Here is a 12800-nt window from a genome sequence, read left to right on the forward strand (position 1 = left end):
AACTTGTGATCACCAGATCCCAGAAGCCTATAGATGCAACGTACATCCTTAGAGAAAAAGGAGGGTTGGCTGCTTGTTTTTTTTCATTCAACAGGGGATGATTCAGCTAGAATTGAAGACTGTGGCCTAATATCTGGATTCTCTTGCTTTCCTTCTCCATTAATAAGCCTACAAAATAAAGGGAAAGATGTCATTGCAGCAGTGTTTCTGTGCTAAATCTTTAATAGTACCAAATCTACCTAATATGTACATACCTAATATGCTTAAGCAGATTTAGTTTTTAATTTGGAACATTTGCAATCAAAAAGAGATGACTTAGACAGTAATGTATTCCCTACTGTAATAACTAGGCTAAAATCAGAATGCACATGTTCAGCTTTTCTTCCAGCTGTGTCTCCTGCTAATCCATAAACAGCACATGTGTTGGCTTGGTTTATCTACAGCCATGTAATGTTAGAGAATTTTCAGACAGGAGAAGATTTCCCAGAGTTAATCATGTAACTGTTAATCCTGTTCACTCTGGACAGTTAGAAATGAAGCAAGTCCATTCTGGGTCCCTCAATTCAAGAGAGATGTTGAGGTGCTGGAACATGTCCAGAGAAGGGTGACAAAGCTGGTGAGAGACCTGGAACACAAACCCTATGAGGAGAGGCTGGGGGTGTTTAGCCTGAGGAAGAGGAGGCTCAGGGGCGACCTCATTGCTGTCTACAACTACCTGAAGGGACATTGTAGCCAGGTGGGGGGTGGCCTCTTCTCCCAGGCAACCAGCAACAGAACAAGGGGACACAGTCTCAAGTTGTGCCAGGGAAAGTATAGGCTGGATGTTAGGAGGAAGTTCTTCACAGAGAGAATGATTGGCATTGGAATGGGCTGCCCAGGGAGGTGGTGGAGGCACTGTCCCTGGAGGTGTTCAAGCAAAGCCTGGATGAGGCACTTAGTGCCATGGTCTGGTTGACTGGCTAGTGCAGGGTGCTAGGTTGGACTGGATGATCTTGGAAGTCTCTTCCAACCTGGTTGATTCTATGTGTCATATTTATGTCAAAGAAAATTCTCTAGTTTGGAAAACATTTGCAGTGTTCTGGTTAAGCAGGTATTCTTATGTAATTAGAACTGGAAAGCTTTGATTCGAACACAAAGGGCTGCAGTAAAGGCATTTACTGAGGTACACATCCTGCAGAGTAAAACTTTATTATATTTTTATAGAAAAGAACATATTGCAGATCCTGGTTTGTGCTTTGTCTAGAGGTGTTACATGCGTGGACTAATCTGCAAAGCAGCTTTGTCACGACACAGCTTAGTATCCCAACTGTTTAATGATGACATTGACTTGGAAAGGTCACAGGAGCTTTTGGCAAAGCAAAAAATAGAGTCTAGATGTATAGCATTGCTATGGCCACTGCTCTAACTCAGGCAATTATTCTTAGTAGAAGCAACTCAAATGAAAATAAGAATAGGAACACCTTTGAAACTTGGCAGGACATGTCACAGGACAGCTGTTGATGAAGGAACGGGAGAAGAGCTGCACCAGTAGGAGGTGTAGCAGCTCACACTGCCAAACTGTGCTGCCGCCCTTAGCAGTGCAGCCTCTATCTGTGTGTGTGCACACACAGGTTTGGAAGAAAATGTAGTGATTATTAAAATGACTTATGGGCGTGCAGTAATTTCACTGTCACACAGGAAAATAATTTCTAAGTATTGCTAAAAAAAGACTGCAAGGATCTCTCACACCACATAAAAACACAGGAAACATTGATTCTCTTTTTTAGGATGATGTTATTGGGCTCTTATATAAATTGATTTTTTTTTTTCTTCTCTCCCAGACTGAAGTACTTGGAAACTATTGCCTATTCCCTTCTTTCCACTAAAATAATTGTTTTTTTCAGGTTTCCTAGATACTTTGCTCTAATGTTTCAAATCTTATGATTTACAGTGTAATACATTGTCATTATCTCTGACAGCCCCATCTGAACATAGCTTACTGCTTTTTATGGAGTATGTATTAAACCCTGACAATTCAAAGGAGTGTTTTTCATTTTCTCCATGCCCTGTTAGTTGACTCAGTATTTGTTTTTCTATCTTAGTTTTTTTTATTTGTTTGTTTTTTTGTTGGAGTGGTTTGTTTTGTGTGCATTTGGGTTGTTTTCTGGTGTTTGCTATGTATTTTCCCACTTCAGTCAAGTTCCCAAATAAGAAAAAAAAAAAAAGAAAATATGTTAAATAGGGATTTTCACCTGACATTAATTCTGATCCTCCCTGCAGTCTGTAACATTTCCTTCATGGATAAGCCATTGGGCCATACTCATTTTAAATGAAGTTTTGCATTTAGGTTACCCAAACTTTAGAATTTAAAATAGGTCTATCTATATTAACCTGATGTAAATTTTGGTTTCCAAGTGGGTTCTTTTAGACCTGTTTTGTGCTTCAGTATTTTACCTATTTGCTTGTTCTTTCCTTTTTTAAATACAAATTCTCTCTAGTTCCTCTAACCCATTTAGCAGTGTTGGCAGTAAGGTTAACGCTGTGCTGAATGGACTGAAATCTCCCTTCACTGCACTGGCAATGAGCCAAGTACTCTGGAAAAAGACAGCTTCATTTAAGCAATCTTATCACCATGGTAATAGCTCCTCTAAGGGGACAGTGAGGTACCAGACCATGAACCTGAGATTCAATTATCATTAATTTATATAAAACTTTGAAGTACTAGAATAATAAGAGAAGGATTTGGGGTTCGAAGCAAGTTATTTTTAGGTACTGTTCAGCAATATTTTGGTATGCTGAGGTTTGATTATGACTCTAACCACTTCAAAACTTCAGGAGTTTTGGAGTTCAGCTTATCATACAGATCATAGAATCATAGAATCAACCAGGTTGGAAGAGACCTCCAAGATCATCCAGTCCAACCTAGCACCCAGCCCTGTCCAATTAACTAGACCATGGCACTAAGTGCCTCATCCAGGCTTTGCTTGAACACCTCCAGAGACGGTGCCTCCACCACCTCCCTGGGCCGTCCATTCCAATGCCAGTCACTCTCTCTGGCAAGAACCTCCTCCTAACATCCAGCCTATACTTTCCCCGGCACAACTTGAGACTGTGTCCCCTTGTTCTGTTGCTGGTTGCCTGGGAGAAGAGGCCACCCCCCACCTGGCTACAACCTCCCTTCAGGTAGTTGTAGACAGCAATGAGGTCTGCCCTGAGCCTCCTGTTCTGCAGGCTAAACACCCCCAGCTCCCTCAGCCTCTCCTCATAGGGTTTGTGTTCCAAGCCTTTCACCAGCGTCATCGCCCTTCTCTGATGGCATCATTCCTTTCTGTATTTAAGGTGCATGTTTAAGACTATCTGGATTTCTGTTTTCCTGAAAATATCATCTTGTTTCTAATTCTGCTTAGTGTAGGGGACATCTGGACGGCTATCATTTATCAAAAGATCTATTCCCCACTATGTTTTTTTCTTGTTGTTTTGTTTTTCCTTTCCTCAAGCTCATAATTTTTTTTGTGCTCTTCAAAAAGTACATTGCTCGCCTTTCAAATCACACAAAGCACTGTGCATGCACACTTTGTGTTTAAGCTGGAGCAGTGCCAAAATCAGAAATAATTAAAAGAAGTTGCACATATATGCTCAGGCTGTTCAGTGAGCTCTCAGGAGGTTTATCCTTTCTTCTTTTTATTTTAGCATCCCCTGAATCTTGCCCCCAGTGCAGAGATGCAGATAGCACTTTTGTGCTTTCCTTTCCCCCAGTTCAGGGTTACCATAGCAAACTGCAAGGTTTTCACAGCTCCCAAGGCACACAGGTGTTAATGGTCATAAACCACCAAGCAGGAAGACAATGACTACTTGAGCAATGCAATTCATTAGGAACCTGTTTTCAGATGGGGCCTATTCCTGAGTTAAATCACCATGCTTGTGGTTATTCCACAAGTAAATAAGAGGGAGGGGGGGGGCTGCCTTTGTGAGCTTTCCTTCAAATCGAGTCGGTCAATATTTTCTGTTGTGACATTCACTCGTATTTTGTCATTTTGCACCTAATTAAACAATAAATCTCCCCCATAGGGAGGCTGGCCGTATTAAAAACAGACCCATGGCAAGGGTTTTAAATTCACTCCAAGTCCCACTGCACAGCAGAAATGATCTAAAGATATTTAAGACTTCTGAATTGTAAAAGATAAATTGGAAACTGTAAATATGACCATGAACTTAAAATAAAAGCTGTAAATATGACCTTAAATTTAATAATGTGGGAATGAAAGCATCTTTTATGGAAATAAAAATATAAACATTCATCAGCTGCGGTGAAGTACAGTTTGCATGTCAGCAGCAGTGGCACTTGAGGGTCCTTCTTTTGAGTGATTTGAGATCTATTCACTGAGGATAATGTAACGATTTAAATGGTTCATATACTCTACTGCTTTTTTTTCCTTTGGGAGAAGCTCTGGTGTGGGCTCCCCTGGAATAGCAGGGTAGTATTTGTATGTGTTAAGAGGAGTTTCTGCAAGCTTGATACAGTCACACTGTGGATGCTCTTCATTATTTTGAATAATAGAATAGTAATAATAGAGTTGTAGCCAAAAGTAAAGCTGTGCTGTGGTTTTATGGCCAGCAATAAGCAAGAAGCCTGTTAACTTTCTATGAAACAGGGTGTTTTCACTTGCCAAACCAGAAACAGACCGAATACAAATTTTGGAAGTGAAAGATAATTACAGGTTAATATAAAATGTCTGGCGTGAATTAGAAAACAAAGACTATGAGAAAGGGTCAGAGCTAGGCAAAAGATTCTGTTTTCATTCCCAAGATGACATAGGTGTGTTATTATTGCCCAGAAATGTCTCTATTCCCTGGATAGCTGCTTGTAGGAAATCTCTTTTGGAAGACTAAGTAATACTCACATAGTTAATATGATACCCCCCTTGTCAAGTAAAATTGGTGGTATTTGTCGCAGTAGCTATGTTAATTGGCTTTAGACCATGTGTTTGAGTGTAGGTATTTGAAAGCAGACCTAAGTGCTAGTTATAAAAGTCAGTTAGAATATCCACAACAGGAAATTTATGACAGAGAGAACTGTGGGACAACTCCTTCAGTTATCTCATTCCTTTCTTTGTTTTAGGCCATGCTTCTACCCACAAAACATAAGCAACAAAATCGCAGTATTGACATTTTTACACTTCTTGATTGGTGGTTTCAAAATTCTCTGCAAATAGTACATCACACTCTTTATTCTGTAAATATTCTTCTAAGTGCTATTGTTCTCATTTTTCACCTCAAAAATGTAGTATCTACTGAACGAAGTTAGAGAAAACCAGGAGCTCGTTCCTTCTTTCACCCACAAATCTCCATGTGCATTGATGTGTTGTTTTTCAACTGTTTTGAGTTGTGGTGCTAAAGGAAAGTTCTAAGCCACGGAAAAGCACTTCTGAAAACTGCTGGAGTCATGTAGCAATGTCTCCATAGCAATAAAGCTCACACTGATCTATACAAGAGTAAATTTAGGGCCCCAGTGTAGTAGCTTTTAGTTTGGAGTATTTTGTTGTGAGGTTGTTCTTTGGTTGGCAGTTTGTTGTTGGTTTTTTTCCCAATAAATAGCCAATAAAATGAGAAGATAGTTGTATTTTGGACAACTCTTCCATTTTAGAAGCTGTTCTTGACTGATTTGAGCACACCTTGAGTACTGTGTCCAGTTCTGGGCCCCTCAATTCAAGAGAGATGTTGAGGTGCTGGAACATGTCCAGAGAAGGGCAACAAAGCTGGTGAGGGGCCTGGAACATAAACCCTATGAGGAGAGGCTGAGGGAGATGGGGGTGTTTAATCTGGAGAAGAGGAGGCTCAGGGCAAACCTCACTGCTGTCTACAACTACCTGAAGGGACATTGTAGCCAGGTGGGGGGTGGCCTCTTCTCCCAGGCAACCAGCAACAGAACAAGGGGACACAGTCTCAAGTTGTGTCAGGGAAAGTACAGGCTGGATGTTAGGAGGAAGTTCTTCACAGAGAGAATGATTGGCATTGGAATGGGCTGCCCAGGGAGGTGGTGGAGGCACCATCCCTGGAGATGTTCAAGCAAAGCCTGGCTGAGGCACTTAGTGCCATGGTCTAGTTAATTGGACAGGGCTGGGTGCTAGGTTGGACTGGATGATCTTGGAGGTCTCTTCCAACCTGGTTGATTCTATGGTTCTATGATTATTATATATATATGTATATGTGTGTGTGTATGTAATTACCATTTCATTTTTTTGTCAGGGACTTGCAAGTATAGTCACCTGGTTAGTAGGCTTAGCTTGCCTACAGCAACAACAGGCAGTGAGTCAGCATCGTGTAACTTCTTGTTCTGTACTGAAGGGAAAAGTAAAGGATACAGATTATTTTTATATCCTTTCATGTCCAGGGTCACAGAGCTATGTTTTCAAACACTATGTATAAAAGAACAGGAAGAAATAAAGGGAAGCATCAAGGTGAAGGATTCAAAAAAATCAAGTCCAGCTCAAAGAGGAAATTTTAACAAAGCAAATTCTATTCCCAAAGACAGATCTCTAGGGGAGTTTCAAAAATATTTCCATTATACATGTGAAAATAAAGTGATAAAATAAATTTTAACCCATCAACATTCTTGTTCCCATGGGTTTGTATGCCAAAAAAAAGGTAGATAAAATGATAGGTCAGATTCCTACATTGATTATAAGTCTTACATTCACATACAGTTTTCCTCATTTGGTTTTCAAGTAGCTGTCTTGGGTTTATACTGTATAGTTTGCTGAGTACTATATGCAAGATTTACAAACAGAGGTCCATATTCTGATTATTCTCTACATATAGAAGTTTTGTGAGTTTTTTGTTTCCTTTCCCTTTTAGGTGCAGAATAGTATAAGCAGAAAATCAGGAAAGAGCAAATTTCTGCCTCTTTCCATTGTCATGGAAAATACTAAGTGACTTAAAAGGGTCATGTAACAATGAGCTTGTGGCTGATGTTTGCCAAACTGGGTAGGCAACTGTATCAGTTCCAAATCCCTCTTGGCCACTGTCTTTATATATTTTGAGGCTATGCCAAAAATAAGAATTCTGATTAGGTTTCAGTTACTACACCTCTTAAAATTCCCTTTGCACTTCTGTTGACATCTAAAAGAATTACTTCAAATACCTAGCTAAACATTGGCATAGCTATACAGTTAAAAGTGTTATATGCAGGTACAGAACTTAGTTGAATAGAAGTTGAAAAACTGAAATGATCAAGCTGAAGACTTCTTAGTCCGATTATCACACAACTATGCAGCAGTTTGTCCTGGCTTGGGTAACCATGTCTGGAATGTGAAACACATAAATGCATTCCTGCTTGGTTTATCTAGACTCATTTTTTTGCCAAGGCGTTGCAAGTTTGTTTTTGTGCTAACTCACCCACTGGTTTGCTTTCAAATTTGCTTTTGTTCTTTGGTTTTTCCTCTTACAAACCTTTAGCTTTTAGTGAAAATAAAGAGAAACATTACAGGGACAAATGAAGGTGGGCTGCTAGGCCTACAGGTAGTAGGCACAGAGTAACTGCACAGGAGTGGTATCAGGCCCTTGACAAAGTTGAGGGACATTACTACAATCCATTTTATTGGAATTTAATGGAGGAATTCTGTGTGGGATTAATCTGGTTTCTATAATAACGTTAGGTGACTGTCAAGTGAATTCAGCTGAGATGTTGCTTCATGTGTATCTTTTATAACTCTTACATTACCATTCCAGATAAAAGACCAAGGGTACGTAACAAAATGTCCTGATAAAAGTGTAAAGAAAGGAATTAACTTATGTTCTCTAACATTCTTCTATCTGAGAATTCATCATTTTTGTATGCACTGCACTCTCAGAGTTATATACCATTCCCTCTGAGGTTGAAGAAGAACTCTTAGATGATCCACATGAAACTTCTCTGTGATCAGCAAGACTAAGAGGTGTAATTTCATGCCTTCTGTCACTTGAACTCTCCAGTAACTCACTTCCCTCACTTCTTCCCTCTTTACTGGCATGTCAGGTGTTTAAACCAGGCTTAGACCTGACTGTTGGTCAGCCAGTTAAACGTTCCCCTTCGTTAGCCGCATGTGCTATGCTGCATGAGTGTCTAGAGCAACTTTGAGAGGACAAAGAGCTGAGTTCAGAAACAGGAGCTTTTAGTGGTTTTGTTAGGTTTGGGGTGACGGAGAGAGGTGAGGTTGTTCCATCCCAATTTTCACAGTCCTTGGGATTTTTTTCCTTCCAGTTAACTACTCATGAGAGGATTCTAATTTCAACAGTTTGACATTTGTAGAGATGAACAAATGATGATCAGGCAAACAGATATTGTGGTTACCATGAGTAGGGAACACTTTCCTACTGCCTCTTCTACATGTGCAATTGTTACTGAGCCTTTAATATTTATTTATGTATCAGAATTATCAGTGTAATAATATTAAGTGGCTTCCATTTCACCAGCAAATGCCTTCTAGACTGTGTTCTGTATTTATCTTTTTGAGAGAACATTATCGTCATCTTTATGTGTATCTCTGACATTTTTGTGAACATTTGGAGCTTCCTCACTTGGAACAAGTGGTCTGATCAATCATCCTTACAATTCTCTGATTTTTCTTGTGTTCTCAGTTTATAAAAATAACCCTTAGTTTTTCTCTTGGATAAAATATTTAAGCACACACCAGGCTGCAGCCACATCTAAACTTCTGAACTGCAGTTTTTATTGTTTTGCTCTTTAGAGAGAACACCTGATTTTACAGAATTGATGGCAACAGTTTAGCTTGTCTTAATGTCCTCTGGGAGCAGTGGTGTGCTCAGACAGATGAGTTGGTGGAGTTTATGAGAACATAGTCAGAGTCTAACTTTTGAAATCTGCCTCTGTGCCACCAATGTTTTTCAAAGTCTATAGAAATCTTTGCATAGTTGGTGCACTCTAAAGAATGGCAGGAATAAACAATGCTGATTTTTAACATTTTCTTAACATTACTTCACTAGCAGCTCAGTTACAGTGTGGCATTGCCTTATTACAAGTCAAAGCTATGTAAATTCCCTTCTGTGTGAATGGAGTCATCTATCTACAAGGGTCTGAGCCGAATCCAGCTTCTGTGCACTCTTCTGTTAATAAAGAAATCCCTCTGCACAGTAGCGTTTTACCATCAGGCTGCAAAGCCACATTTATAAAGCTCTGTGCAAGAGAATGAAATTATTCCTGGCTATTGATTGAGAAGCTGTTAGAGCCTTAATAGTAACTTTCAATTCAGCATTTCCTTCCCTTCACCTCTCATATCCTTGATCTGTGCACGATAAATGACAATCAATAATGCCAATATCAGACTATTGCTCTGTGATTTAAATATATATATATATGAGAATTTACCTAAATAGGGTTTTACCATTATGTCTTGGTAATGTAAAGCAAGTAGAGAACTCTTGACTGATTTTGTATCTATTACTTCTTTGCCTATAATTTACATATGTACAAGTGTTTTATATATGTATATGTCTTGTACAAAATAATGTTTCTCATTATAAATATACCTAAAATTTATATATAAATAAATATGATGATTCTACTTCTAGAGAATCAGTAGGAATTTTCCTGCCATGTTCTTCCCTTCCAAAAGCTTAAATGCCAGCATGTCTTGTTAACTGCTGACTGAAAAGTAAGGCTTCACATACTTGCAGAAGCTTTCACGTGTGACAGTGAAGCATCGGTGCCAAAATAACCGACTGTATTCTCATGGCCTGATACAAAGGAAGATTTATGTAGTCCTGCAGGCAGTCCAATTATTTCATTTGAATTTATTGTTTTACTGTGTTTGAGTTCAGAATTTTTGAACATTACAATTAATATGAGCATGTTCAGAGCACTGCAATCTATAAAATCTATAAATCTACAACTTAGGAAATTCACTGGGAAAGAAAAGTGGAATGTTTTGTCTAATATAATGCCAGAGTGGTGTACTCATTGCGATTCAGTAGCACATTTTTTTGGTCTGGCTGCTCTTTACCTGGTATGAAGCAGGAATAACTAACACTCAACACAAAAACTTCATTGTCTGGTTTGTCAAAAGACTCCCAACACATAGACACCATAGTCTGTAATGCAAACTAGCCAGTGTTCTCATTTACCTTCTTTTTTTTTTTACATAACTGCCTGAATAAAAGGCTCTTTAAAAGATAAAACTGCTCTCTAATACCTTTTTATTTTCTATAATCTGGCATTTTGAGAACTGTAACCTTTCTTTTAAAATCTTATAATGGAAATACATAATATCATACTCATTACACCATTTTAGCAATTACCTTTTCAGGAATGTGTATTTACAGTAGTCTTAAAGTCAAATGTCACAGTATAATCATGTTTCATACTCTTGAGTGTTTGATCCTGTGTACATCCTACTGTGAACTCATCAAAGAAATTCTACCAGCATAGATTGATCATTCCATCTATGCATTCAAAAACTTTTGTTTTGCTGGAGGTGTAAAGATACATTTGAGATGATTCCAGACCCCGTCAGTAGTGTCTGGATAACTTCAGCCACAAAGTGTCTGTGTTTTTTGACTGGCAAGTGTCATAGTGCCATGTGATTCTAAATGCAAGATCATCCTTCAGTTCAGGCAGAAACAGTGAAGGCAGCTTGCATTCCCAGCACAAATGATGGTAGTGCTTGCCTGGGGTCTACAAAGCAATTTCACAGGTCTCAGCTGGCAGAAGAACAGAAAAATAGGTTGTATAGGAACCAAGGGTAGCAGCAGTCAGAGATGCCCTAACTCAGAAAGGAGCACATATAGACAGAGCACAGTGCAAGGCACCTGAACTGCAAGAAGGATGTTGCTTCACGTCAGTCTCTGGCTCCCAAAGCAAAGAGCTGGCAAGGTCAGGAGAGTTGAATGCTCTTCTCTAAGAAATGCCTTCCAACAAATAGTCACTAGAAAAGATACAGAGATTCAGGTTAAAACACTGTCCTAGTGGCAGCCCTGTGTCCAAGACAGTCCTTGCTTTTGCAAGCTGTGTAGTATCAGTGCCCCTCCACTTGCTTTCTCAATTTGGACCTCTTGGCATCAGACAGAGGAGCAAGAGGAGCAGTGAGGTGCTCTAAGCTTCTTTGGGTGCATGCTCTGGCATGTGTCTCTCAGAAAAGAGGACACTGAGGAAGTTTAGCTCAGTTAGATAGAGGTATGAAATAAGCTGGTGTTTCCAAAAGCATGTGATTGGTGTGGTCAGCCTTGAATGTAACCAATTTCTGAGCACATAGCCCAATAATTTGTTTAAAATTAAACATGCTTTCCCATATTATCTTGCCAGTCCTGAAAACCATCCACCTTCCTACAGACACTCTACGTTTCTGCTCCAGAGCCTGTTCTGCAAGGCACATTTCTGCACCTTTTTTGTGTTAGTGTAGGTCTTTGCTATTTTTTCTTGAAGGCAATCAGTCCTCCCAAATACGCTGAAATAGGTTTCCAAATTAATTCTTTCGTAGTGTGCTTGAAAATCACCGCAGTCGGCAAAAGCATTTGAAGAAGAGCTGCTCTCAGAATAGCTCAATTAAAACTACTGAAGAGCCTGTACTCACCTGTACAGTAACTGCAGTCCTTCAGGATGAATTAGCCTTGGAGGTTTTCTGCTAAGTAGTCACCTTTCTCTCTCTCTCTCTCTTTTTATTTTTTTCCTTTCTTTCTTGTTATTTTCTGTATTATGGAGAGAATCCATAGTAAAAAATAAGTATTCAGCGTGGTAGTGGCTTTTGCTTGATTTTTTTCTACTCTTAGTGAGATAAACCCAGTGATGTGTTTGTGGACAGAGTAGGTTCTACTGTCATGCCCCGTGTGACAAGGGCTGCTCATCTTGGAGGACCCCCAGGTACTGTACTGAGAAATAACCTTTCTTCAGCTGACTCACTGGGAGGATAGTTTAAAATTCATTTGCATTATGTCATCTCACTAAAATTTGCTGGAACTCTTGTGGGGTGGTTGGAAATGTTGCAGTACAGAGGGTGTCCAGATGTAGATTTTTCCTGTCTTTGCTGTTTTCTGTGGATACATGCAGTGTTTATTATGCAGTGCTTATAGAGTTCCTTTCACTTCTTGCATCACAAAGTGGATTTTACAACATGGTTCTTTGTCTTCTTTTCATAGGCATTTCCTATTTAAACATGGATCTGGGTCTTCAGCTATCTTCAGCGCAGCCAGTCAGAACTATCCTTTAACATCCAATACTGTTTACTCTCCACCTCCTAGGCCTCTTCCTAGAAGTACCTTTTCCAGACCTGCCTTCACTTTTAACAAACCTTACAGGTGCTGCAACTGGAAGTGCACTGCTTTGAGTGCCACTGCCATCACAGTCACCCTGGCGCTGTTGCTAGCCTATGTTATCGGTAAGCCTCTCTTTTCTGTGCTGAATTATTCTTTGCCTTTTCTGTCCTCTTCTCTCGCTTGCTTTTACACTAATACAAATCATGTTCTGCTGATAATGTTTGCCATTGGATGCTTTGTAAATTCTGGCAAACAAAATGCTAGGTTGGTCAGAGGTTGAATACAACATGGAATTCTCATTAACGTTCTGCTCTGTTAACATTGATGCTGCCTAATAGAGGAAGAAATATTATTGAAGATGACATGTTTATACTAGCAGAGGGCTCCTACTGATTTTAATTGCTGTGATATTTTTCTTAATTTAAACATTTGATTCTTGTATTAAGCCTCACAACACTGTTGCTCCTAAAGAATTATCTGTGAAAGGCAGGTAACAATTGCGTTTGACCTTGCTGCCTTTCTTTCATTTCTTCACTCTGATCACAATTTAAATCTCTCCATTTTTTCCTCTTGATTCT

General features: G+C 39.4%; 1 protein-coding gene across 20 annotated transcripts in view; it reads left to right on the forward strand.

Moving 5' to 3' along the window:
- Positions 1-12800, forward strand: part of TENM1 (teneurin transmembrane protein 1) — a 926028-nt gene that overhangs the window by 758661 nt on the left and 154567 nt on the right. For 19 of the 20 annotated variants that reach the window (XM_064159463.1, XM_064159467.1, XM_064159461.1 and 16 more), the window contains one exon: positions 12106-12344. In XM_064159463.1, coding sequence (XP_064015533.1) covers positions 12106-12344 — 239 coding nt within the window. The remainder of the gene's footprint in view (positions 1-12105; positions 12345-12800) is intronic. The other variant, XM_064159474.1, reaches the window with a different exon arrangement.

Source organism: Pogoniulus pusillus, chromosome 19 (assembly GCF_015220805.1).
Source record: "Pogoniulus pusillus isolate bPogPus1 chromosome 19, bPogPus1.pri, whole genome shotgun sequence".
NCBI classification, from domain to species: domain Eukaryota; kingdom Metazoa; phylum Chordata; class Aves; order Piciformes; family Lybiidae; genus Pogoniulus; species Pogoniulus pusillus.